Below are 27,745 nucleotides of genomic sequence, written 5' to 3'. Positions count from 1 at the left end.
CAAGTTGCGGCAAGTTATCGACATCCTTCGACGACGCCTCCTCTTGTCCCCATCCTTACTGGCACATGATTCTTCATCGTCAGACCTACCTTCCTGCTGATCTTTTGTAAATTGATGTGCTGCAGAGTTGTAGTGCCATCCATATTGAACTTCACCACTTTCGTCGATCCTACCTTGTTGCGCATTGCACTTTCCATAAGTCCAACCTGCGCAACCGAATCTTGATTTTCTGCCGTGATGTCTCTCGTGATATTCCTGCTCTTCACTTTCAGTTGTTGTCCCCTCGCTGTTCTTACCTTCATCATCTTCGTTGAACCTGTTAGCACTGTACCGTCCTCTTCTTCCATGGCGACGACGCCCTTCCTCGAAAAAGACCCTCACGATTTGAAGCATTTGCCTCTCTGGAGTTTGAGGGACGTCGTTTTCGCTACGGCAACGTCTTCCCCAACCCCTTCCTGCCCACATGGGTTGTTCAAAGAAATTGAATGGATGCTGATGAGTCTCAAATATTCCCCTACATCCTCCATGCCCTTGCCATCTTCTGTGGTGATGATGACGCTCTGGGAATCTGCGTTCATGGAACATGGGAGGGAAATGTCCGGGGGACATTGGCGGAAAGTGGCCTGGGTGACAAAGATGTCCGGGAAAGCCGCGATGGTGATGATGCATTATTAAAACAACCTTGAAACTTCGAATAGATCTAACTGGTTTAAGAGAGAACGCGCAACTGAGCATAAAGTTGGTTTTTCAATTAGTTTTATTCGCGAGTGATACTGGTCAGGTCGATCAACATTAGTGAGTATTCAAATGTTTTTTTCACTTTCTGTTTAATGGAACTTTTAAAACTCACACTTTCCATTTAGTTTTAATTCACAAAACATAGTTTGTAAAAAAAATTAAATATATGTGTTATAAAAACGAGTTCTCCTTGAACTTAAGCTCTAGAATCAGGTTTAGTTTAATCACTTACGCTCGGGCTACAGCAGATTGATATTGACTTCCAGAAATATTTCACGTTTCCATTGGTTTCATATTACGATCGATGCATACTCACCATTGAGATTAAAGCTTAACTAAAATGCAAATGGAGATAACATTAAGATCATTCCCGGAAAAGCACGACGTAGAACAGTAACGTAAAGTTGCGTAATATTATGCAAGAAAATCACTACATGGTGAATAAAGAAGATCGTGTTGTATACAAAGGAACATCATAGCCCAGGAGCTGTTTGGCCGATTTTCGATATTTTACCTGATTTATTTTCTTAAACATAAATTTTTTGCAATATTTTGGTTTTATATGCACTATCATCAAAATTTATATTCTCGTTCTCAAAATAAGTGCATGCAGTTTATCCATTACAATCCGTGTAAGAAACGAATAAGAAATAAGCCAAATATACAGAGACCCGAAAAAGTGGAAGTTGATCAAGTTATTTTTAATATATTAAATTAACCCTGAATTAGTGATATTATTGGTGAGGAAAATGCTTCGAAATTGATCATCAAAAAATCGAATTGTTGGTAATTTTATATTAGAAACTGATTCTGTTCTGTCTGATATTGAAGAATCATATAAGATTTTCGAAAGTATGAATTTTAAAAGTTGTATCGGTTATGAATCTATCGACCAATTTTATTTCAAGAGTTTTGACTTGCTTTGATTTTGTGTCGAAACTGATTATTTCTATGATTGTCGCTTGTAGTTGTCGGCAATTTTTCTAAGAATAGGTTAGTGTTAGGGAAAAAATCAAAAGATCTTTTTTATTGTAAAACGTTACGAGAGTCCGAAAATAATAAAAATGTTAAAAAATCCATTGGTGTTCTATATTCTTTGACGAAAACATCGACTGCTTCACGATTAACTATACCACTGGTGGCAGATAAAAATTGATTTTGTTCTAAAAATGCAGCTCTTTACCAACGTATAATAATTACAAAATTTTAATAAACCTAGCATTGACTGTTCCAAATTTATTTCAAATAATTATATATTTATTTTTAATTTAAACACCCTGTATATCGGATTCTAAGCGATTCGGGCCACATGTTTATAAGATTTTTTTTCTTCAAAAGTATATATAAGATATAAAAAATTGTGTCCTGAAGTTAAAAACCGTACTTAGGAAACACTCTGTATATTTTGTATATGTATAACTCCTCCATCATTAACGGACATCTTGCGTACCTACATTATAAATTTCCGCTAAAAATATTTCACTAAACTCTGTAGGAGGAAAAAGGAGAAAAAAACTTATAACATCCAGTATCCCATGGTTAGGTCTTCATTTTCTATGAATTTCTTTTTTATTTTCCTTTACCAAAACACTGAAAATACATTTTTTACTTTACGCATATGTTGTTTCCATTGTCTACTAGATTTTACTCTCTTTAGAAGCCGTCGTAAAACCGGCAAATCCGAAATATTTTGACAGCCGCAGCTTAAGCTTCTATTTTAAGAACTCTGAATATTGTTTTCTTTAAAAATTTTAACAATTTCTGCTTCTTTCTTTTACTTGTTGAAATTTAATAACAGCAAATTTAGTTTTGTAGGATATTTTAATCTTTATGCAGTAAGTTCCAAAACCCATAAATGTTTATTGAACCTGTAGTTATGTGTGAGTTAAACAAAGCAAATTTAGAAAAATGGGTACAATCTAATTATTTAGTAATTATACAGCGCGATTAATTTTTATTTCTCAACATACAGATTATAGTTCAACTTACTTCTGATGAAATGTATCCCAAAAACATTAACAGTACGTACATATTTATTAGTTTCATGTTTAGAGGCTTTCCAAACATGTGTACAACATTAAGGGAACCTTTAAAGTTAAGCTAGTGATTGCAAGATTTTTTAACATGTATATTGCAATTTTGAGGAACATAAACAATGCGCATAAACGGCCTAAAAATTTCCCTTTTTTCTCAAAACACTAGCGGCCAGTCAATTAAAATTATTTCTATAATATAAGCAGACATTTCTACTCTTATTGGGAAATATGTTGTATATGTATTTGAAATCACTTCGTTTTTAATTTTTTAAAGAGATAATTTTAACTTTACTTACCTACAAAAACTAAAAATCTTTGGTTAGATTTAGGGACGTCTACAACGTTGCCAAGTTGCATTAATATAAAGTATTTTCTCAGATAAAAAGTTTCAATAACTTCGTAAATGGCACGACAAAATTAAAAAATATATATACAGGGTGTCCTGTAAACCTTCGACAATACTTCGCCTAATGAAAGGCCCATCCTTGAGAAGTCAGAAAATGAAAAAATAGCATTAATGAAAATATCATAGATGTCGAGATATTTACACTTTTTTCAAAATCGACAAAAACTGACATAACTTGATATTTCGTATTATCACTGTTACGTCACTCCATATAGAAAAGCAAAATTTCCGTATTAGTTTCGTCAATGGTCATAGGTTAAAAGCGTATCAAAAGATTTTACATGTATGCTTCGGATTTTTAAAAAACATCCTTATTTTAACGTAGTCCTTAGAACTCCATTTCTGTTATGTAACTTTTGCTCTCTATTGTAGCAAAGGATGTACAACTGTCTTGAAGCCCATAGACTCAAAAAGTAGCGCCATTCTTCTAGATTCTGAAATGATATAATAAGTACTTGTTCCTTAAAAAGTAAATATTTCTTGAGCCTGTTAGATGAAACAAGTACAATTTTTCCAATACATTATAATACCGGTTAATGGCAATTTATTGACTTGCAAAGCACATCACATCACGAAACTCAATATCGCTCAATAAAAAGATCGTTTATACAAAGATGCCGAGTGTGCATAAGAGTCAATGGGGGTCATTTTGAACACTTGCTTTAAGTTTTTTGGCATTAATTAGTATTATTTAGTTTTAATTTTCATTAGTAGCGTAAATAAACGGTATTGTAATGTATTGAAAAAATTATACTTATTTCATCTAATAGGTCTAACAAATATTTACTGTTTAAGGAACACGTACTTATTATACTATTTCAGAATCTAGAAGAATGGCGCTACTTTTTGAGTCTATGGGCTTCAAGACAGTTGTACATCCTTTGCTACAATAGAGAGCAAAAGTTACATAACAGAAATGGAGTTCTAAGGACTACGTTAAAATAAGGATGTTTTTTAAAAATCCGAAGCATACATGTAAAATCTTTTGATACGCTTTTAACCTATGACCATTGACGAAACTAATACGGAAATTTTGCTTTTCTATATGGAGTGATGTAACAGTGATAATACGAAATATCAAGTTATGTCAGTTTTTGTCGATTTTGAGAAAAGTGTAAATATCTCGACATCTATGATATTTTCATTAATGCTATTTTTTCATTTTCTGACTTCTCAAGGATGGGCCTTTCATCAAGCGAAGTATTGTCGAAGGTTTACGGGACACCTTGTATATCCATAAATATAGAAATTAAAACTATATTTAATAGACTTTTTGTTGGCCTTCATAGTCTTTTTTTTTAACATTATTTTTACCACGATTTTATGTATACCTATTTCGACCAAAAGATGTATTTTGACATTTTTGCATTTGAATGCAAATAACTATGAAAATAAATTAAAAAACATTCTCTTTTTATTTTTTTTGTATTTTAATTACAAATTAACAAAATAATTAAACGTTGTAACATTATTAACTTAACAAGCTTTGATTGGGAACAGCTGTTCATCAATTGTGATATTAGTAACCGGCCTGTAACATTTTCTTTGCTAGCTCAAATGACACATTTCTTGATATAAGTTTAATCATGTTATTAGTTTTAATGATGATATGTGGTTCCCTATGGGTATCAATGATTATATAGGTGTTTTTATTGTTGTTCACACAGCCGTACTACTATGGATTAAGACAAGCTCAACTTTAATGTCATAATTCTTTAGATTTCTCTTGACCAAGAGTCAAATATGTTTATGTAGTATTTCCTGTACCGAGGAAACAGCGTGGTAGAAGAGCTCTCTTCCAAGAACCCATATGGATTGTCTTCTGCTTTGAAGCTTGTTATTTTCATTACCCATGGGTTTTCTATGGATCCTGTTGATTGATGTTCATCTTGAAATTCAGTTATTGTTTTTGAAGGAATTTACAAATTGACGAAAATAGATAGTTGTTATATTTTTTCTTTTTTGTTTAAGTTTGTTTTCTCGTTTGGAGATAGTAATTTTGGGTTTTGTAGTCAGTCCCTTTAATCTCACTTTAAAATGAGTATGTTGTATCATTGGCGTGCCATTAGTGCCAGTTTCTGTTACGCCATGTCGCCAATATCTATTTTAAACATTGACTTTAAGAAATTGAGTGTTTTTTTATTGGTAGCCGCTAATGACATCATACATTCAATTTGCATTAACGTTTTCTTATACAAGGTATTCAAGAAGTTGTGGCAATATTTTAACTCCAGATTCTTTTGTAAAAAATATGCTTAACAAAATGTTCATATGAATATATGTCGATATATTTTCGCAAATGCTTCATTATTGAGATACAGGATATTAAAATTGAACATTTTTTAGTTTATTCCTTGTAGTTCCTATAGATTTTCGGATATTTGATTTTTTTATTGAGATAAAAAGTTTTGAATAAGAAGCCCTTTTTTGAATCTGGGTGTATGACTTCGATTTTTATGTTCCAAATTCAAATCAGCCGGAGCGGTTTTTTGAAGATCGTCATTTTTAGTTTGAAATGTTTTCCATTGTCCAAGCAATATTATCTATTCATTTTTTCACTAAATTTATTGAAAATCAATGAATTCATTCAAAAATGTATTATATTGTCAATGACATAATGTAAATGTAACACGTGCCGTATTATTTACATATTACATATACAGGGTGTCCCACTAAGATGTTCGCGGAGGATAACTCAATAACTATTAAGCTTAGAGAAAAAGTGTAAAGACAAAACAAACTTTATTTTTTCAACACTACAAACTAAAAATATTTTCGTTTATACAGGGTTCAGCATAAAGCTTGTGCAATATGAAACTTCTTTATTTCAAATGGAACACTATGTATATTTTTGCACTTTTAGATTCCAGGCATTAAGCTGATCAAATAACTATTAGATTTCCCTACACCTAAACCTAACCGTTATTGAGATATTTTGATTGAAAAGAAAAAAATTGCCAAAACATCATTCCATTAAAATGTAAAATTCTTAGCTGTTATCAAAGTTGGCTTTATGAAACTTTGTCGACATGTTAACCAGACATAATGGATTAGGTTGGCAGGACAAGTTTTTATAAATATTATACAAGGTGCCCCAAAAAAGATGTCGCATTTGAAGAACTTTGAAAGCAGAAAAGTCAATTATTTTAAATGAGACACCCTGTATATTTTTACATGTTTGGATACTAAATTTAATTCTGAATCGATTTCTATTAGGGATCCCTATGCCTAAAATTAACGGTTTTGCCATAATTTGCGTTTTTTTTATTATTGGCTAATAATATTCCGAAATGTGTGTGTGACACCCTGTACATATATTGAAACTGAGCTCGCTCTTCGTGATATGTTTATTATAACTATCGTTGATAACTTTAACTAATTTAAACCATTTCAATCATTCATATTATGAATTACTAATATTTTTTCATCATACCTAACTATAATAGTTAAATAATTTTTTATAGAAATTTATATATCTACCATTTCTAACCAGCTATTAAGTTATAATTAAATTTTAGTAAAACATGCGTTGATTTTATTGACAATATAATTATGTAATTTTCATATGTACTCACGTACCAAATTAATTAATTTATATTTTTCATCGTAATCTAATTGAAAATTGCAAATATTTACTTTTGCCAATAACAATATATTTATCTCGTCGGAAATATTTTACCTACTTAAAGAGGTATTGTCAGTTATGCACTTGAACAAGTCGTAACAGAGTTGAATTCGCATCATGTTGCGCATGTGTTTCATATGTATATAGGGTGATTCATGTAGCTCATTTGTTAGAAAGTATTGAATAATTAACAAAGATAAATTCTTCAAATCTATATAATATATATACATATAGTATAAGACTACAATGGGTCATACTATTTCTTTTAAAATTAATTTCGTTAGCACAGAGTTTTCCAATTGTATCTGACACCAATGGTAACATTGAAATTTCAAATGAACCTTCTACTGTATTTAGCGATTTCTAGAACGGTCTTGAAATGATTTTGATTTTTACCTGGTTTCAAGATAATCCCGTTCAAATATGGCATATGCGGCAGTTTCGAAAGTCGTATTTTATGAACGGTTTAAGCTACGTTAAAAAAATTGATATATGCTAAAGAGCTTTTATATTATCTTGAAAAGTTAAGATACAGATAAACATTTCGTTGTAACTATTTGTTCAAAAATTATGACTCTCGAAAGTACGAAAATGCCATATTTTTAACAGAAATGTCGAAATTTACAGAGTGTTTTATTTGAAATTTTGATGTTACTTATAATTGAGACACAACTAACAACTTTCGAGAATACGATCTACTGTGGCTGTATATCACATTTGACAAAATTGTCAATTTTAAATTCTTTTAAATTTTCTAATTGATACACCCTGTATAATCATCATATTCCACTGTAGATGAATATAATACTAGTATATTTTTTAGTTCACATGGGACCATCGCGAGGTTCACTGGCGCATATTTTGGTACAGAAGTGTATAGCCATTTGGTCTAAGGTAGTATGTTGAACTTTTAACATTGGTTCATGGTATTGACCAAGATTCTTAAGAATCCCATTAGTTACGCAATTTGCCGTTCAGTATAATTCAACTTTAAACTTAGGAACATTGTAAACCGTTGTTCAACTTCTTATTTAAAATGAAAATTATATTAATTAAAAGTCATTCCCAAATGATCTTAGGGAATACTATGATAAGGTATTCATATATACTGTATTCAGTTGTTTAATTTTTTAATTATGATCCTGTAATGTAAGTACGTAAATACTACTTTTAATGTTATATCAGGTCCCTACCTAGTGTTCACATTTTTTTTTACTTACAAAAAGTGTAGAGCCAGTGTACAAGATGAAGATTCCCAAGCATTTTCACTTTTTGTTAAGAAAGCACTACGCTTCTTCTTCCTATTTGCAGATCATTTTATAGTTAGAATAGTTAACTTATCTATGCATTTTTAAAACAACGGAAATGGTAGATGGATTGAAAAACATTCCTAAAATGGATTATTACCTGGATGAGTATCTGCATTTTTTAGCTTTTTCAGAGTAGTCTCTTATATTCGAGACTTCCACCAAAACCCCCCTAATTCTATCTGTTCCTCGTGGGTTACTTTTTAACTTGTTTCTGGTTCAGTAGGACTGATATGCTTCTAACATAGTTGAGAAGACTTTAGGAGTGTATGTCAAAAAATGTCTTCTTCACTGTTGTTCCCGCTGAGAAATATCTTCTACTAGAAGTTTTATCAACCAGAAAGAATGTTCATTTATTCGTGCCCACATTGTTAAGACCTCATGGCTGGCCTTTTGCTTGCATGATTTTCACACCAAACAGTGCAGCTGTATCAGTTGTCGCAACAGTATCAATAACATAATAAAGAATACAGCTACAGTGCGGAACTTTTTCTACAATAAAATTTCCAAATAAATTCTGAACAATTTTATATCACGGTTGAAGCGTGGTTAATACTATCAATTAGGGGTAATTTAATCCCATTACAATTGCTTCAATGAAGAACATTTTTGCCTACTTCTAAATGGAATTTAGTACACTTGTAATTTGCCATTTACAAACATATTCTGTCTTTGATTGGAGTGGCTATTCAAACTCGAGATATTTCTCTCCACTGGAATTGAAAATATCATTACTTTCCAGGAATTAGGCAGAGGTTAGAATGGAGCAACAGTTAGATCTTTTCTGTGCATCTGAATTCTGGGTAAGACATGTCCATAATGTAGTTTACTATTGTATCTAACAATTTTTTAAATAGAATTCATCATTGACTTGGTATACTGATAATCCAGATTTTACGATATGCTTTGAAAAGACAGTGTTCGTATTAGTCCCAGTAGTGTACTTTTGGCTGTTTCTGCCACTAGAATACTATTGGCTCAGGAAGAGCCTTAACAGGGACGTGCCGTGGACATGGAAGAACGTGTCAAAATTTTTAATAATCTCAACGATCTGCGTATTATGCGCTTGTGATTTTTTGTTCAACCTTTCAGAAGATGTTCCTGTGGTTAAAGTGGATATTTTTATGCCTCTGATCAAGTTTGGCACATTTGTAAGTATTGCATATGTTACCGTCAAAGCCCTATTTCAGTCAAAACCCGATCTAACTAAGAAAAACTAGCATTAACCATTAGCCTCGGACAATTCTAGAATTTCCTAGTCGAAACTAGATTTAACTGAAAATCTTAGTTAAAAGTGAATATTCACTTTATAACGGTTTTATCTAGTCAAAACTAGTTTGAACTGGTAGATTATTTGAAATTTTCGGAATATGCATAAAAATGTCTCATGAATTTGTGTGTAACTATTAAACATATTATGTAATGTGCTCTTATGGTACGCCTCTGTAGATCGCCATTCTTGGTAATGTGCTTGACAATGACTCAATTCTTGCGTTCATTATCTTCCGGTTAGTTCAGGTTAGTTCAGGTAGATCGGGTTTTGACAGTAACATATTTAGTGGAAATTAGTTTTAACAAAGCATGTTCCGTAAAAACTAGTAATAAATAACATTTCTTAAGTTAAAACTGGTTTCAACTAACCTTCTTAGGAAATTCTAGAATTGTCCGAGGCTGATGGTTAATACTAGTTTTTCCTAGTTAGATCGGGTTTTGACTGAAATCGAGCTTTGACAGTAACACATATACTTAAAATGAAAAAAAAAACTTATTTCCTATTTAACACACGTTTTTGATTTGAATCTCAGGGAAGATAAGATATTTTATATATTTACTACAAATTGCTTGTGATATTTGATTTTAATAAATAAAAATAATGATATGTAATGTATACTTTCCTAGAAGGTTTTATATAATTATCTCCAGGAAAAATTACTTCTTACAGTTATGTGCAGGAGTAACTCTGTATTACAACAAGAAATATGGATTGCGAGCATCGGGACATCAGTTCCTGTTTTGGTTTCTTTGCGCTCTTTTCGGAGCTTTCCAATTCCGAACTGAAATCACTAATGTCCAAACAGGATATATTGAAAACCAGTTTCTTTACAGAACTTATTTAATTTATTATCCATTAGTCTGCTTTATGCTTGTTTTAAATTTCATCACTGATGCTCGTCCAAAAGTAGACGTCTATGCAAACTTGGAAGTAAGTTTCTAACTTTGTTACATGGGAAAGCCACCGTAAAATATTTAAAATGTTACTTACACAGAATCCAAGCCCAATTCCTGATACTTCTTATCCTGGAAGGATATTTTATACTTATTACGACTCGCTGCTGTTTAAAGGATTCAAGAGGCAGCTCACTCCAAAAGATATGTGGAATTTGGAGTACGACTGTGAAGCTAAGAATTTGGTGTCAACTTTCGAGGACGAATTTCAAAGAAGGGTGGCCAAAAGTCGAGCGTATGTAAATAATTTGTGGCTGTGTCGTTGTTTTCAGTAAACTTTTTAAATGTTTATTGATTTACTACCTTGATTTACTGATACCTTAATTTACTGAAATTTTTTGTTCTATTGGTTTTTCGTAACTCTGCCCACACAGAGCAGGTACGAGTAATTGACCTTAAAATACGTTGTTTCTCGTGTGATTTTTTAAAAATCTGAAGCGTAATTGAAAAGTTGTTTCAAACGTAGTTTCAGACAAACAAATCGATTTTCATTCAAATTTCTCAGGTTTTAAAAATTCCAATGGTGGAAAGCGAATTTTAATAATTTTATGCAGGCGTTACTTAACTTACAAGAATATACATGACTTAGGAACTTCCGGAGAAAGCAAAAGCAAGGAAATACCAAACAAGAGAGGCCCTCCATAGTGCATGTAATCCCGGTAATTTACCGTTGTTTCTACCCTCGTTTCATTATGGGCGCTTTATGTAGGCTTTCTGTAGACTTTATTATGTTTGTAAATCCCCAAATTCTGCGGTAAGAGAAAGTAAAGCCCCTTTCCTAACAAGTTATGATACTTTTTAAACCCACAGCCTGCTCATAGCATTTGTAAGCTCAGATGAATCGCGTTGGAAGGGATTCATGTACGCGGGAGCTATGTTCGTCTTTGGCCTGCTCCAAAGCGTTATACACAACATTCACTTTTTTAACTTGTTTTATTTCGGGCTACGTACAAGAACATCTCTAATTTCTTGTATTTACCGCAAAGCTCTGAGGATATCGAATAGTGCAAGGAAAAACAAGACTGTAGGTGAAATTGTGAATCTCATGGCTTCAGATGCAGAGAGATTCCAAGAGTTTGCAATACATTTGCCTCTGACCTGGTAACAATTTGCCACCGAAAATTTGTGCGTTTCTGATCGGATTTAATTTAGGTCTGCCCCCCTGGAAATCACCTTAGCAATTTATTTTCTTTGGCAAGAAATTGGCGTGGCTTCTTTAGCGGGGGTAGCACTTTTGATATTGTTAATCCCGGTTAATATTCAAATAGTTCGTCGCACAAGATCGCTTCAAATCAAGCAGATGAAGGAAAAAGATGAGCGATTGAAGATGATGAACGAAATCCTAACTGGAATCAAAGTGTTGAAGCTCTACGCCTGGGAAACCAGTTTCGAGAACATTGTGAAGAAGATCAGGTTTAAAGAAATCAGAACTATGTTAAAGGCTGCTTATTTGAACGCCATTTCTCAGTTCATATGGAATTGCGCTCCTTTTGCTGTAAGCTAATTTCGGAATTAAATCAAATTGGAAGTTGAAGAATGATTTTCTTGTAGGTCGCATTTGCGACATTTTTAGTTTATGTGCTGATTGATGAGAACAATGTGCTGGATGCTTCCAAAGCCTTCGTGTCTTTAGCCTTAATAAATCTTGTTCGAATGCCTATGAATCAAATTCCCGTGGTTGTAAATAATATTGTTCAGGTAGGTTTCTCTACATACACTGTAATCTCATATATAGAGGGTGTTCCGAAATTAGGTTGCATAATCTTAAGAGAATATTCTACGGCTAAAAAATGAAGCAAAAAAATCCTACAAATGTACATCCATAATCGCTTTGTGTCTGAGGCACGAGGCGTCAGAGATTTAGTTTTTCTCTTATTATTTTTTACTGTTTTCATTATAGCTCTCAGAGTTTATGAGATACTTTACTCAAATTTCGAATGTAGCTATCTTTTTAAAGCCAATGCAGTTAGGTATTTCAATAGATTGTTTCATAAAAAAGTTTGGAGGGGTCGAGAGGATATAACCGTTGAAAAAATAACACTCCGTAAATTTTTGGAATACGTTAGCATATCTAACGATATACGCCTGAAAAACTTTTATTTATATTTTTATGTTGTGTATATTTTTGTTTTGTTATTGGTCATAGAATGTATTGTTAAAATATTGCAAGCTGATTTTAGAACAACCTGTATTTCAGAAATATTGTTTTCATATTTTAGGAACACTTGAATGTTGAAATTTTGAATTTTTTGAAAATGTTATACACAGGGTGTTTCCTAAATATGCGGCACAAATTTATGGAGATATTTCTTGGGTCGAAATAAGGAAAAAAGTTGCTATAAGCATGAACATATGTTCGAAATTATTTCATTTACGAAATATGAGATGTTCAAGTTTAAAAATATATTTTTTTAAAGCCGTAAAATGCTTTTGCCGCTTTCAAAAAATATGTTTTTAAGGAAATCTCTTTCATTTTTCCAGTTTTTGGTAATTTTATTTGCAGACTTTAGTGTCATTCAAAAGAATCGATGCCTTCATGAATGCCGATGAGTTAGAGCAATATATTGAACACGATTCTAATGAAAGTAAATATTCACAATCAAATCAGGTAGGTAATAATAAAACTAAACTGCAATATTATTAAATTTCAGGCGACCCTCTAATAATCGAAAAAGGCAATTTCTCATGGGGTGAAGACCCTGTGCTTAAAAACATCAATTTTAGGGTACAAAACGACTCTATCGTCGCCATTGTAGGTCCTGTGGGTTGCGGCAAAAGTACTTTAATCAATGCCCTTTTGGGTGAGATGGAGAAGATATCTGGAAGAGTGAATTCGTTAGGAACAGTGGCATACGTGCCACAGCAAGCCTGGATTCAGAATGCCACTGTTAGGGAGAACATCATTTTCGGAAAGCCCTTCGACAAGATTCGATATAATAAAGTAGTGGATGCTTGCGCTTTGAGGCCTGATTTGAATATGTTGGCTGATGGAGATCGCACTGAAATTGGTGAATTTACATATATTTTTTTCTATTTTTAAAGTATGATATTTGGAATGTTCTTTTTTTAAACGGAGTTAAAAATCCGTTAAGATTTTGAAACATTTTGGTATCACTGATACCCTGAAAGTCGATGGATGGTATATTTTTCTTTTATGTTCCCGGCCACGTAATTTTGTTAATAAAAACAAAAGTTTTGCAAAAGAATTTTTATTCTGTTAAAAAAAGCATGAACATTTCTAGGAAAACGCTAATTGTAACGGATTTACTACACCTTCTATTTAATTGTTTCTTGTCTATTGACTAGGAGTTTTCTATTCTTTTCGTGTTCATTATTTCAACGTATTGAGTGTTTAGTGTAGTTTTTGTTAATAATTATGGTCATTATTCCAGGAGAAAAAGGAATAAATCTCTCGGGAGGCCAAAAACAGAGAATTAGCCTCGCCAGGGCAGTTTACGAGGACGCAGACATATACCTTCTGGATGATCCCCTGAGTGCCGTTGATTCCCACGTGGGAAAACACCTTTTCTCAGAGGTTATTGGCCCAAATGGTTTACTTAAGGGAAAAGTCAGAGTGCTGGTCACCCACGCCATAACTTATGTCTCTAAAGTTGATAACATTTTCGCCATGAAAGATGGCGAAATTCAAGAAAGTGGTACTCACCGAGAGTTGTTGAGTAAAAAGGGGGCGTTCGCGGAATTCTTTTTACAGCATATTACGAACGATGTCAGCGATGAAGAAGGTATATTTTCTTCTTGGCTTTTGAGCTCGAAGAGTGAAATTTCCTTGTTAAATTTAGAGTTGAATGAGTTAGAAGAGCAACTTGAAGAAAAAGCTTTAGTTACAGAGATTAAAAGAAGAATCAGTCGGCAAAGATCACGCATCTCTGAAAGGTCCAGCAATCTGGAAATCGGTTTTTCCAGATCGGGTTCTATGAAGTCTCTGGAAAGCATGAGAGGTAGTAATCGAAACAAGCTCGGGGAATCAAACTGGTCTGTACAAGACACGAAGTTCATATCAGTACGGCCCTATATCAGTTTCTTTTTTCCTTTGTGGTATATAGTGTTTTAATCTAGGAAAAAGGAAAATTGATTGACACAGAAAAAACCGAGCTAGGAACTGTGAAAATGGACGTATTCAAATACTACTTCTCAGCCGTTGGCTTTGTAGCAGTAATCGGCACTGTATTGTTTTACTTTGGCTTCCAGGTCTTCGGTATCGAATCCAACGTATGGCTGGGACAGTGGGCTGAGGACCCCAATGTGATGGTGGATGGTCAAATAGACATTTCACTGAGGAATAGATACTTGTACGTTTATGGAGCTTTAGGAGTTGCACAAGGTATTTATTGCAAGATTCATTTATAGAGGATGTTTCTGAAAGGTTGTTCCAAATTTCGTGTCCCCAAAACAGCATCTAAAATAAATAAGTTAAACTCTATTGCACTTTTTTGAGCTACTTCATATACTTATAGTTATATCAAACCTCTCTCCAATCCCTACTCCACCAATCTCTACCTCTGTTTCTATCTCCTAATTTTTGTATGTTAACCGTTCATCTGTTTCTACGAGACTTTTAAATAATTGCTACCACATAAAATCTGAAACAGCTAGCCCATGTGGAAATATTTTGGGGACAATCGTCTTTTAACCACACCCGGTACATGATTTACGTAGAGTTTGCATTGTCTGTAAGTCATTTTTTTAGGGTTGTGTATATTAGCGGCTAATGTGTGGTTCGCCCGTGGTACCACCAGTGCGGCAACTAAATTGCATGAACTGCTTATGGGTACTGTCATGCGACTGCCCATGGCTTTCTTTGATGTCACACCTATTGGAAGGATTTTAGCCAGGTTCTCGAATGACATTAGAGGAATTGATCTGCGATTACCTATTGAATTTAATGGTTTTATTAATACGAGTTTAAAGGTAAGAATCAATAAATGAAGGCCAAATATTTTTTTTACTGCCGAACATTAAAAAAATAGTAAACTCAAGTACTTATTGGAAAATTTCTTAAGAGGAGCCATTGGAATTCATAAGACAACTCCGTAAATCTTCTATATTTTCGTAGACCTGTAAGTAAATTTTTTCCTATTTCTTTGATCTAAAGATACTAATTTTTTAATCAAAATGTAAAAGAGTCACAAACGTTACTTATTTTATTTATTTAGAATTTTACTTTCAGATTTTGGGCACTCTAGTGATCATCTGCTACACTACCCCTCTATTCACCATAGTTATCATTCCAATTGGTGTCTTATACATCTTCATTCAACGCTATTTCGTAGCCACTACTCGACAAATTAAACGTTTAGAATCTGTATCCAGATCGCCCATATACTCACATTTCAGTGAAACCATATCGGGAACTTCGATCATTCGCGCTTACAGGTAATTTAGCCCCTAAAATATTCCCAAAAAGAGTACTTATAAGATTTGGTAACACTAATTCTTCAAGTATATACATATATTACACGCATACCTTGATACACAGGTTTGGTAACATAGTATTTTCTAATAATGTGTTTATACGTGATTTTTTCAAATTCTGTTGTACAATGAAGAAATCAAAAGAAAAGGCAGAGATTTTAAGTCGCGTCTTGTATCTGTAGGACTGCAGTAACCATTATTACTACTGATTCAATTTTTTAATTTACGAAATGAAGGTACCCGCATTGATTATGCAACTAGATGCAAAATAAAACACGTTTAGTCTCTGATTTTGATTAGTTAATTACATAAAGTTTTTGTAATGGAACGTAATGGCTAAACTAATTAACGATTTCAAATGTCTCACATAAATGCACAAGGCATGCTCCAGAATATAGAGAAAACTCCTGTACAACATTGTGTTTCAAGCAGAAACTTACTAAAGAGGTTTTCTCTCATTTATGCAGGTGTCAAGAAAGATTTATCAACGAATCTGAAAGGAGAATCGATACTAATCAAAGATGCGTGTACCCCGCGAATTTCGCTAACAGATGGATTGCTGTAAGACTTGAGGGAATTGGAAACGTTATTGTTTTTGCCTCTGCATTGTTTGCCGTTATGAGCAAAGATCTCAACGCTTCGATGGTTGGACTTTCTGTTGGTTATTCTCTACAGGTGACCACATACCAATCTTTAAAAAATCTTACCAATAATAAAATTTCCATAGCTAACACAAACACTCAACATGTTGGTTCGCACCATATCAGATGCGGAAACCAGTATAGTGGCCGTGGAACGTATCAAAGAATACAGTGGAGCCAAACAAGAAAAATCATGGGAAATCGCGGAGAAAAAGCCAAAATCATCATGGCCTAATGAGGGAAACGTCACGTTCCAGAATTACTCAGTCAGATATAGATCAGGGTTGGAGTTAGTTCTCAAAAATTTAAGTTTTATCATACATGGAGGAGAAAAGATTGGAGTTGTGGGTAGGACCGGGGCCGGAAAAAGTAGCTTGACTCTGTCATTATTTAGGTGGATAGACTTTAATGTATTAAATACTTAATAAATTGAACTTATTAAATTCCTTAGGATCATCGAAGCAGCAGGGGGTGACATTTTCATAGACGGCGTGAATATATCTGAAATAGGGTTACATGACCTCAGATCCAAGTTAACCATTATTCCTCAAGATTCTGTTTTATTTTCTGGAACATTAAGGCTTAATCTCGATCCATTTGAAACGTATTCGGATGAAGAAATATGGAGGGCAGTGGAACTGGCGCATTTAAAAACGTTTGTTTTATGTAAGTATTAGATATTTTCTGCCAATTTTGTAATAATATTGGTATGAAAACTTGGTCGGTTAGATGAAATTTTCAAAGGTTTTGATGGGTTAAATCAGGATTGAGATTCAATTTATTTTCAGTTATTTTTGTTTAAAATCACCGAGACATAAAATTCCAGCTTTGCCTGCCGGTATATATCACCAAGTTTCCGAGGGAGGAGCCAATCTTTCAGTTGGTCAGCGTCAACTGGTTTGCTTAGCTCGTGCATTATTGAGGAAAACGAAAATTCTCATTCTGGATGAAGCCACCGCGGCTGTAGATCTAGAAACGGATGATTTAATTCAAAAAACTATTAGGACCGAGTTTGTTGATTCTACGATAATCACCATCGCACATAGACTAAATACCATTATGGATTCAAATCGCATACTTGTGCTGGACCAAGGACAGATCACGGAGTTTGGTACTCCTGATTCGTTGTTAACAAACCGAGACTCTGTATTCTTTGGGATGTGCAAAGATGCCGGTTTGGTCAATTGATAATGCTGGCTGTATGAAGAAGATTAACCGAAAAATCTTGATTTAATGTAGAAGTCTGCTTTATTTTGGTATTAGTTCATTTCTTGTAGTTTAAATTTGTAATTTTTAGTGTTTATGGAAAAGTAAGTGTATATAATGAATATGAAGTAAGTAATAAAATTCCAAAATTAAAATTTGATGGCAAATCCGTTTTGCAGTTTTTTATTGCAGACTGCAGAGATAATGATGCTAAGGCATCGAAATTGTAACACTGTATATTTTGGTTATGTGGGTAAATAAAACACGCCTTATCTATGGGTGTTCTAATATCTTAACTACCTCAATAAAATTTCTTACCTAAGTAATTTAAAAAATATATATTTGTTAAGGTAAGTAACTGCATTATCTATCCTTACGAGTAATATATTTCCCAAGAGTAATAGAAAAGTACAAAAAATAATATATTACACATTTATTATCACACTTATACGCATAAATATTGGTGGATACGCCTTTAGCGTTCCTTTTTCAAGTGATTCTCAGAAATTAATTTCTATATAAACAATGGATAAATGAGATCTAGTAATTGACCTAAGGGTGAGCAAATAAATTAGATTTAGGTCTTTAGTAAAACTTCATCAACTAACAAAATTACCAACAGACCTGTTTATCTCCTATAAGTAAATTTAAAGTATTCTTAGTAATAAGCCTCATGGCTTGAGTGGGAGTAGCAGAGTTGTACAAAACGCACAAAATATTATTGCTAATCTTGACTGCATGACACTTATGGTACTCGGAACACCAATAAGTTTCCATTCCGTCATTCTGCTCATCCAAAGCTAGTTTGTCAGTCTTTTGATCTTCATAAATGTTATTCTCTTGCCACATCCGCGTATTGGGTATCAAAGTGTTCATCACAGCTTGATAGAAAAAAGTCCTCAAAATATCTAGCCTGTGAGAACTACTCAATGTTTTTCTGGAGGTGGTTTGTTGAGGATTTTTTGACATCATGTATTTCTTCAATTTGATGTTAATTAGGAGCAGACTGAAAAAAAAGTTAAAAGTAGTTACTAAAGTACATGCAACATGGAACAATAGTATCTTACCCTAAAATTCCGCCATCCACTGCAACACTTTGAGGAAAGTTCCTCGGAATACACTGAGAGGCAGCCTTCAGAATGTCGGTGGAGTTTTTAAAGCACTGGGTGGCTGCTTGTTCAATTTCCATAAGGGAAGGGCTTGAGCCACATAAACAGCACACTTGCACATCAGGGCTAAGGCTGCAAGCTATGAAGCGGAAGGCCACCTAATGCATCGCACTATGAAGTGGAAATTTTAAGTAAATTTATTGAACTTACTGTAGGGCTTTTGTAAGGCAGAAATACTGGAATATCTTTTGAAATGTTTTTGTTCTCAGAAACAGCCAAGAAAAGCAGTAATCGAATTTCATGTGGGTGCAGAGACCACCAGCTTTCAGTTGCAGCAGCTACTTTGCCGTTGACTAAAATACAGCTGAACATGGAATCCACACATTCACTGAAAGAATCCAGAACGATCTGGAATTTGATAATAGTTATTATGTGAAGACGGTAATATATGCTAGCATTACTTGAATAAGATGGTTCTCTGGAGACAAAATAGTTTCTACATATCCAACAATATCAGACGAATGTTTATTGCTGGAGTCACCACAATCTAGGGAATCCAATAGCCTATCTAGGACTGGATAGCAAACCTTGTAAATAGAAGAATTTATTGTCTGAACGTCATTAAAAATACTCCTTTTATTTTAACTTACTCTGAGTTCTCTTTTAAGTCTTTCAACGTTTCGTGCAGCCTTGGCCTCATCAATTCCCACAATAAGCACTACTGCATCATAAACTAGTCTAAGAAGGCGGTTTAAGACATCTACTGAACATCCACTGGATATTCCAATGATGACCAGGCTTCAACGAAAATAATCCCTTTTAATTAAATTTAATAATAATAATTAAAATGTGATGCACTTTTTGTGAATTACAACTAAATATGCCGAGTTGAAAATCACATCATACAGTGTGTGTATCTCAATATTTCATGATTACTTTTTTATTTCTACGAATTTTTTCTAATTTTTTATCAGGAATCCGTACTAGGATTTCACTAAAAACTAAAGAAGACTAGAATATTGAGAACGAATTGTAACGCATTGTTTACATTGTCTACCCAATTTGACTATTTCTTACGCACCGTCGCAGAAGATGCAGTTGGTAATCTCGTAATATTTTGACAGATTGTTCGCAGGCTGCTTCCCATTTTTAAAGATTTGAAATGTCATGTTTTTTTTTTTACAAATTTTCGTTAGTTTTTAAAATTTGTTGAAATTTAGAACAAATTTGATTCTGTAAAATGTTTCAGTGTTCATACATTTCATTTTAGACTCAAAACACGTATGTTGACTAAAACTGTAGTTATATGCAAATTATACCAATACTTTGACTAGTAAGAATAATTTAACTAATTTATATATTTATCTATTTTTTTTTAACATGGAATGTTTAATTTTTGTTCATTGATATACAGAAGATTACAAATTATAGCTAAACCTACCTCTCATTAAATTCCCTCCAAGCAACAGTGTAATCATCAGTAAATGTATTAAGCAGTTCTATGTTTAGAGGCTTTCCAAACATGTGTACACCATTAAGGGATCCCAACTTGGAGAATGACAGCTAGAAGGTTTCTTTTTTATTAAATATTCTATAATTTTAAGGAACATAAGCAATGAAAACATACAGCCTCACAATTTCCCTTTTTTCTTGAAAACACTGGGAGCCCTCCAGCTGAAGTTATTCCTATAATATAGGCAGACATTTCTGCATTTGTTGGGAAATATTTTGTGTATGTATTCGAACTCGACTCGTTTTTTTTGAACGGTTTAGAAAAGAAAATATTAACTTAGTTTACCTACACAAACTAAAAATCTTTGGTTAGATTTTGGCAATTCTACAATGTTGCCACGTTATATTAATACAAAACATTTTCTCAAGTCAATTAAAACTGAAAGAAATAATATAATTTTATTTCCATAAATTTACAACTTAAAACTATTTTTATTGGGCTTTTTCTTGGCACTCAAAATTTTCTGTTTTAAAGCCGTAATATCCACTTTATTGTTACTTGAACCTGTTTGTTTTGAACTTGATGGTTGTGGTTCTTCAGGAGGAACAAATGCCTGATTTCTTCTAGCTTCTCGCCTTTTAGCTGCTTCAACATGTTTGTCTTCTTTCTCCTTGTTCTTTTTTGCTCTTCTCTGTTCTTGCTTCAAGAAGTACTCACCACTTTCAAGTTGTTTATCAATCTAAAATTGTAATCAGACAAATTAACTTTGGTTTCTTAAAAAAATTAATTACAACATTCACCTTGCTTTCTTGTTGTGGGGGTGGAAAGGGTGTGTAAGGTTTTTTCTCCTTTTTCTTTTTAGGCTGTTTCCTCTTACTAACATTTTTATTGACAAATTTTGGCAAAAACCTGTCCCAATTTTCATTTTTCAACTTGGAATCCTTCATCAACTCCCTTTTAATCATCAGCCCCTTAATATTGTAAATGGGATGAATGTTTTTCATAGTATCCTCAACAATTTTTCGAACTTGTTGAAGGCCTTTATATGGCCCCAAGGCAGATACTGTGTTTCCTTGTACTAATATATAACAACTTGTAAGTAGCTCTATAGATTTAAGAGTGCATCCATTGGGTCCAATTAACCTTTGTCGTCTTTTAACAAACTTCTCCTTATTGCGAGTGATCTTACCAATCTTGATTATATCACAACCAACATCATCTTCCAATACTCGTTTTGCCTGCTCAAATGGGACACTTCTTGACATAAGTTTAATCATGTCACGAGCCTTAATGATGATGTAGGGATCCCATGTTTTCCTAGTTGTTCGTACAGTCATGCTACCTTCAATTAAGTCAAGCTCAGCCCTGATGTCATAGTCCTTTAAAGCTTTTTGAACCAGGGGCCATACCTGTTTGAGGTACTGTTCTCTGTATTGAGGAAATAGCGTGGCAAAGGAGCTCTCTTCCAAGAGCCCATGTGGATTGTCTTCTGCTTTGAAGCCTGGTATTTTCATTGCCCATGCGTTTTCTATGGGTCCTGTTGGTTGATTTTCATCTTCCGATTGAGTCATTATTTTTGAAACAATTTGCAAATTGAAGAAAATAGATAATTTTTATAATTTCTCTTATTTTGTTTATTAAATTTGTTTTTTAGATTGCGGCCAGTCGTTTTTAACCTCACTTTAAATCATGGTGTCGCGTCATTGACGTATTATTAGTCTCAGTTTGTGTTGCACCGTGTTGCCAATTCATGTTTTCAACATTGACTTCAAGAATTTTGGTGTTTTTCTTTTGTTCACGTGATACATCTATCTTGCATTAAATTTTTTTTAAAAAGGGGTCGAAGTGGTAGCCACATTATTTTCTCCTGATTCTTAAAAATATATATACCTAACAAAAAGTTTATATGAACATATGTATGTAGGTCCGCAAACGCTTAGATACAAGGTATTACAATTTAAAGTCTTTTAGTTTATTTTTTGTAACCCTTATACAGTTTTTCAGATATTTAATTCAAGTCTTATGTGCACATGAAAAGTTTTTTTTGAATATAGGCGCTCGACTTCATTTTGAAAATCAGATAGGGCTGTTTTTTAAAACTCTAATTTCCAGCGGTATTTTGTCTACTGTACTTTTAAGTTAAAAGTTTTAACTTTAACAGCAATATTTCCTTTTAGGTAGCCTCATTTATTCATTTCTTTAGTAAATGTTTTCTCTTTTTCATCCTGTTGAGGACTTTGTAATTAAATATTTTCTTCAGAAAAACTCTCTTATGTGGTCAATAATATAATATAAAAAAATGAACCACGTGTTGTATCATTCAACTGAAACTGAGCTTCTTTACAGGATTCAGCCGTCTGTTTGTTATAATTATCGATGATAGCTCGAACTAATTTAAATTAATTAAATCTTTGATATTATAAATTATTAATTTTGATTTTGAACACTTAACTAAATATAATTGTCGAATCATTGTTTAAAGAATACAATTGAAAATTGTTAATATTTAATTTTGTTTATAACAATATACTTATCTCGGCGGAAGTATTTTATCTACTTAAGAGAAATGACGTGTCAATTGCGTATAGATTTGGAGAAGTTGGAACCGCGTTGAAATCATATTACGCCCTGAAAGTGTTTTTCATGTATATAGGGTGATTCATGTAGCCAGTTCGTTAAAAGTTTTAGAAAGTTAAAATAGAGGTCAACGTCAATGTTCAAACGTCATTATTTCGAAAAGAGTTGAAAATCGACATATCCTAAGATACACGAAATAACGGGTGATCATATAAAAAAAACTTCACATTTGTTATTTGCCACCAAACTTTAATATTATCATTGGTTTCAGATACAATTGACAAGTTTGCGTTAGTGAAGTTATTTCTAAAAGATAGAATGTGACCTGTTAGGGCTGCACACCAGAGACTGGATTTCGATTATTATTTTATCAAATACGATTTTTTTCTTGGATAAAAATTCGGCTAAGATATTGCGAGATTATAAACAAAATTATTATCTGCAAAAGTCTCTAAATATCTTTGCCAAATCTTGCTGAAAGTTAATTAAATTAAATTATTTAATTAAAAAAACCAATTACATCGATTCAGGGCATCAAGAATCTGGCCTGAGATTTGAGGAAGTTGTCTTTTAATAATGCCTCCAAAATTTTGTACCGAACGAGCTATGTGGATCACCCCGTATACTTATATTCCACTATAAATATACCTATAGCAGGATGTTGTTTAGTGGATATGGAACCATCGCGTGGTGCAGTGGCGAATGTATAATAGTGTATGATGACTTGATTTAAGGTATATTGAACTTTTAGCATTGATTCATGGTATAGATCGAGGTTCAACGGAATCCCATTTCCCAATTTGCGGTTCGGTATAATTCAAGTTTAAAAACTTAGTTGTAAATTATCAAATCAATTTCCTGCTTAAAATTACATTTGTTGTGTTATACATTAAATAGAAGATTTATTACATTTTATACAAAGCAGATTCGGTTGCAAATTTCCATTTCATAATTCTTGCTTTCTTCATATTAATTGTCCTACGTAAAATGCTGAAAATTTCAAATTTGAAGTGTTACACATTGTATAGTTTCATTTCTTTAATTTTTCATATATCGGCTAAAGAATGTGTTGCGTCACGAAGCGTTTCCTTCTTGGGGCCGATAGTGTGGCCGCAAGGGGGCCATTGATCTTCTGTTTTGGACCCCTTAATATTGTCCTTTTTTGCTCCTGCGTGTCCTACATTCCTTTTTTTATCTTCTGATGTTCCATATCGTTCTTAAGAGCCTTCTACTTTGTCGCTCGTCCACGGCACTACTCGATAACGACTACTGTAGTCAGTTACTTCTTCCGCTCATATTTCGCTAATAGTGCATCCTCGTTGCCTGACCACGTAATCTTCGTGGCTATTGAAGAGAGAGACAAGAACCCTCCCTTCTATCAGTGTTCCGACTTACCCGGATGAAGGTAAGTCCGAACCAGACTAATTGTCGAAACCGTTGCGATTTATGTCTGTGATTCTCCGGATCTAGGATGGAATCTTGAGAGCTGGTGCTCCTGTCCCTAACGGTCAGTCGGTACATCGACACAGAACAGAACAGTATGAGAATAAAAATTTATAAAATGCACAAGAGGTGGTAATTTTTCAGTGACAAAGAACACTTCCCAGATATTTAGATTTTCATGTTCGTCCTTATATCTTCATGTCAATATAAACAATTCATTAAGTCAACATGCCCTTTAGTCTTCCACTCTTAATCTTCTGTGTGGCTTTTGCAGTTATTCCACTTTTAAATCAATTTTGAAGAAATACCACTAATGTGTCAGTAATTTCGTAGATATTCCCTACGTTTAGGTATTTAATCTCAATTACTCTTGTTAGAAAAGTCTATGGTGCCTGGTTTTCAACAGCGACTCCGTCATATACAGTGCCTTCTTTTGGCTTTAAAATTGTTAAGATTTAAAGAGTTGTAATGTTTATAATGATAAATTTGTCACATTTCCGATGAAAACGGCAATATCTCAAAACGTACCATTTCTCCAACTGTAGGCCATCCACTGGCCAACAGTGCGACTTCGTGTGTCGTATTGCGAGAGAAAGTACAAATAAAATAAAATTGTTTTTTAAATAACTGTAATTGGCGGCTATAACTCAAAAATATTTATTATTTTTATGTCATTAAATCATAAACCGCAAAATTATCATAACTTGAAAATCGGTTTAGAACGTTGATAGATAGAGGGGATATGATAGAGCCCTCAGAAATTACAAATTTTGGGAGGTAAGAGGAAAAAAATCAAAATGGAAAGCGATTTTTGTTGCTGGCCTCGGTTTTTCTGAAAGTGGTACATTTCAGAAGTTTACGAACAGTATTATTCTTTTAATGGATTCCGAGATTGAACCTAATTTTTTCTATCCCGGAACATAATTTTTGGATGGGCATGAAATTAAAAATTTAATACAATTCACCAATTTAATCTACTTAAAATGTTGAATCAAAATTAATTATTTTTTTCAATTCATATTTAACAATTAAAGGATTTATTGTAATAATATGATGAGTAAGTCATAACTTAAAAGGAAGGAGTTTTTCTAAGAAAGTGGTATTCATCGAGAATTGCTGAGTAAAAAAGACGACATTTGCGGAATTCTGTTACAGCATATTGTGGACGATGTCATCGACGAAAAAGGTTTTTTTTTTTAACTTTTGAGCTAAACGGGTTAAATTTTCCTGTTAGATTTAGAGTTGAATGAGTTAGAAGAGCAAGTTGAAGAGGAAAATCAGTCGGCAAAGATCATGCATATCTGAAAGTTCCACCAACATGGAGGATGGTCTCTCAAGGTCGAGTTCTATAAATTCTCTGGAGAGCGTGAGAATTAGTGAACGAAAGAAGCTTCGGAAATCAAAATTCTCACTGCAAGACAAGACAATTCATATGAGTAAAGCTTCATAGTTTTTTTTTCTTTGTAATGAACAATGTTTAAATCTTGGGAAAAGGAAAATTGATCGAAATAGAGAAAACTGAACAATGGACGTATTAAAGTACTACTTCTTAACCGTTGGTTTTGCAGCAATAATCCGCACCATATTGTTTTACATTGGCTTGCAGGCCTTCGACATCTAACCTAGCATTTGGCTGTATGTGGTCTAAAAACTCTAATATAATGGTAGATGGTCAACTATCATTAAGGAACATATATATTTGCATGTTTATGGAGTTTTTCGAGTGACACAAAGTATATATGTATTTTAAGGTTCATTTATAACGGCGATTCCGAAAGGTTATTCCTTCAAATGTTTGCTCTGTTTGTGAAATTAAAATGTGATTTTTTATTAAGGCTTATAATAACATATTAAATATAATTATGGAATAATTTAGATGGTAAGTGCTTTTTCAGCAACATCCCGTAAATGGTTCACATAGAGCTTGGATTGTTTGTAACTGTATTTTTTAGGCTTGTGTATATTGGCGGCCAATGTGTGGTTCGCACCATGTCAGTTACGGAATCCAGTATAGTGGCCGTGGAACGTGTCAAAGAACTTCAGTGGAGTAAAATAGGAAAAATCATGGAAAATTTCGGAGAAAAAGTCGAAATCATCATGGCTCAATGAGGGAAACGCCATATTCCAGAATTACTCAGTCAGATAGAGATTAGAGTTGGAGTTGGTTCTCAAAAATTTGAGTTGTGCATGGAGACTGTAGCATGGGAACTGTAGGTAGGACCAGGGTCGGAAAAAGCAGATTAACTATATTATTATTTAGGTGGGATGATTTGAATGTGCTAAATACTAAATGAGATTGGATTTGTTCAATTCCTCTGGATCATCGAAGTAGCAGGAGGTAACGTTTTTATAGATGGTGTAAATATATCTGAAATAAGGTTATATGATCACGCATTCAAGTTAACTATTATTCCTCAAAATTCTGGTTTATTTTCTGGAACATTAAGATTTAATCTTGATCCATTTGAAAGGTACTCAGATGAAGAAATGTGGAGAGCAATAGATTTGGTGCATTTAAAAGCATTTGTTTCATGTAATTGATAGATATTATGTGCGAATTTTGTAATCATATTGTTACGGAAATTTGGTCGTTCGTATGAAAATTTTGAAAGATTTTGATGAGCTAACACACAGAAGGAATCTCCGATTAATTTCCTGTTATTTTTATTTAAAAGCATTAACACAAAATAACTACATCTTTAGATAGTTATGAAATCCAGCTTTACCTACCGGTTTATACCACTAAGTCTAAGAAGGGGGAGCTAATCTTTCAAACGGCCAGCGTCAACTGGTTTGCTTAGCTCGTGTCTTATTGAGGAAAACGAATATTCTTATTCTGGATGAAGCCATCGTTGCTGTAGACCTCGAAACAGATAATCTAATCTAAAAAAATCATTAGGACTGAGTTTGCCGATTGCATTGTAATTACAATAGCGCATAGATTGAACACTGTCGTGGATTCCAACCGCATACTCGTGCTGGACTAAAGAGAGATCGCGGAGTTTGATACTCTGAACTAGTTGTTGATAAATCGAAACTGTGTGTTCTTCGAGATGTGCAAACATGCCGATTTGACTAGTTGATAATGTTTGGCTGTGTGTGGGAAAATTACTTGAAAATCTTTTTTTAGTGTAGGTTAAAATATTTTTGTCATTAGTTAATTTCTGTAGTTTTAAACGTGTTTATTAATGAGAAGAAAGCGGCAAGTACACAGCGCGTATGGCAAAACGCTGTTGTAGATAATTATAGACGCAAAGATGCTTCAGTGGCAAAAACACCTTCCTGACAGAAGGTTAAAAGATGAAATCACCTGGAGTGGCCTGTATGTACACCGGATTTGAACTATTGCACCTTTAGCATTTTCTTACAGAACTGTATGATAAACCTATGTCTAAGAGATTATGAAATACAACCAATATCTGAAAACAAATTGAAAGGATGAATAGTACCCCCAGGTTTTAGGAGTCCAAATTCACACGTATCACTCTAATAATAAAAAACAGCGGCTATGGGTTAATGTACTAAAAGCAACGAACATATATTGA

The 27,745-nt window shown here is 33.4% G+C and overlaps 3 protein-coding genes across 4 annotated transcripts; 1 reads left to right on the top strand and 2 right to left on the bottom strand.

Annotated features, from left to right (window-relative positions):
• Positions 1-725: 725 nt before the first annotated feature.
• Positions 726-17,740, top strand: LOC136413952 (multidrug resistance-associated protein 1-like). 2 transcript variants are annotated; one of them, XM_066397728.1, is made up of 20 exons: positions 726-795; positions 8,855-8,915; positions 8,970-9,263; positions 10,055-10,315; positions 10,380-10,573; positions 10,928-11,092; positions 11,149-11,439; positions 11,491-11,833; positions 11,890-12,036; positions 12,842-12,923; positions 12,990-13,346; positions 13,731-14,081; positions 14,139-14,359; positions 14,416-14,680; positions 15,047-15,267; positions 15,527-15,732; positions 16,239-16,446; positions 16,499-16,806; positions 16,864-17,078; positions 17,239-17,740. In XM_066397728.1, the coding sequence occupies exons 2-20, from the start codon at positions 8,874-8,876 to the stop codon at positions 17,598-17,600; spliced, it is 4,533 nt and encodes a 1,510-aa protein (XP_066253825.1). In that variant the 5' UTR covers positions 726-795; positions 8,855-8,873; the 3' UTR covers positions 17,601-17,740. The 2 variants fall into 2 exon arrangements, with proteins under 2 accessions (XP_066253825.1, XP_066253824.1); XM_066397727.1 differs by having other exon boundaries at positions 13,731-14,359.
• A 370-nt stretch (positions 17,741-18,110) lies between these two features.
• On the bottom strand, positions 18,111-20,581 carry fy (fuzzy planar cell polarity protein-like protein). Its single transcript, XM_066397780.1, has 7 exons — positions 20,355-20,581; positions 20,169-20,290; positions 19,378-19,525; positions 19,189-19,314; positions 18,938-19,135; positions 18,686-18,885; positions 18,111-18,624 (listed from the first exon to the last, which is right to left on the bottom strand). Exons 1-7 carry the CDS (start codon positions 20,430-20,432, stop codon positions 18,231-18,233), a joined length of 1,266 nt encoding a protein of 421 aa, XP_066253877.1. The 5' UTR covers positions 20,433-20,581; the 3' UTR covers positions 18,111-18,230.
• Positions 20,582-20,625: 44 nt separating this feature from the next.
• dbe (KRR1 small subunit processome component homolog dbe) lies at positions 20,626-21,842 on the bottom strand. Its single transcript, XM_066397781.1, has 2 exons — positions 20,981-21,842; positions 20,626-20,919 (listed from the first exon to the last, which is right to left on the bottom strand). Exons 1-2 carry the CDS (start codon positions 21,749-21,751, stop codon positions 20,653-20,655), a joined length of 1,038 nt encoding a protein of 345 aa, XP_066253878.1. The 5' UTR covers positions 21,752-21,842; the 3' UTR covers positions 20,626-20,652.
• Positions 21,843-27,745: the final 5,903 nt, after the last annotated feature.

This window comes from Euwallacea similis, chromosome 16, assembly GCF_039881205.1.
Source record: "Euwallacea similis isolate ESF13 chromosome 16, ESF131.1, whole genome shotgun sequence".
Taxonomy (NCBI): domain Eukaryota; kingdom Metazoa; phylum Arthropoda; class Insecta; order Coleoptera; family Curculionidae; genus Euwallacea; species Euwallacea similis.
Note: the sequence above shows the minus strand (reverse complement) of the source record. Positions and strands in the feature narration are given on the sequence as shown.

Bases quoted from the DNA above. Each gene is read 5' to 3' on its own strand.
- LOC136413952 (XM_066397727.1), top strand. From the start codon at position 8,874: ATGGAGCAACAGTTAGATCTTTTCTGTGCATCTGAATTCTGG. The intron at 12,037-12,841 runs GTAGGTTTCTCT...TTTTATTTGCAG, and splicing joins TTGTAAATAATATTGTTCAG to ACTTTAGTGTCATTCAAAAG. The intron at 15,733-16,238 runs GTAATTTAGCCC...TCATTTATGCAG, and splicing joins TCGATCATTCGCGCTTACAG to GTGTCAAGAAAGATTTATCA.
- fy (XM_066397780.1), bottom strand. From the start codon at position 20,432: ATGTCTGCCTATATTATAGGAATAACTTCAGCTGGAGGGCTCCCAGTG. The intron at 20,291-20,354 runs GTATGTTTTCAT...GAAACCTTCTAG, and splicing joins AAAAGGGAAATTGTGAGGCT to CTGTCATTCTCCAAGTTGGG. The intron at 19,526-20,168 runs GTAGGTTTAGCT...TTTTCGTTGAAG, and splicing joins TGGAGGGAATTTAATGAGAG to CCTGGTCATCATTGGAATAT.
- dbe (XM_066397781.1), bottom strand. From the start codon at position 21,751: ATGACTCAATCGGAAGATGAAAATCAACCAACAGGACCCATAGAAAAC. The intron at 20,920-20,980 runs GTGAATGTTGTA...TTACAATTTTAG, and splicing joins CCCCACAACAAGAAAGCAAG to ATTGATAAACAACTTGAAAG.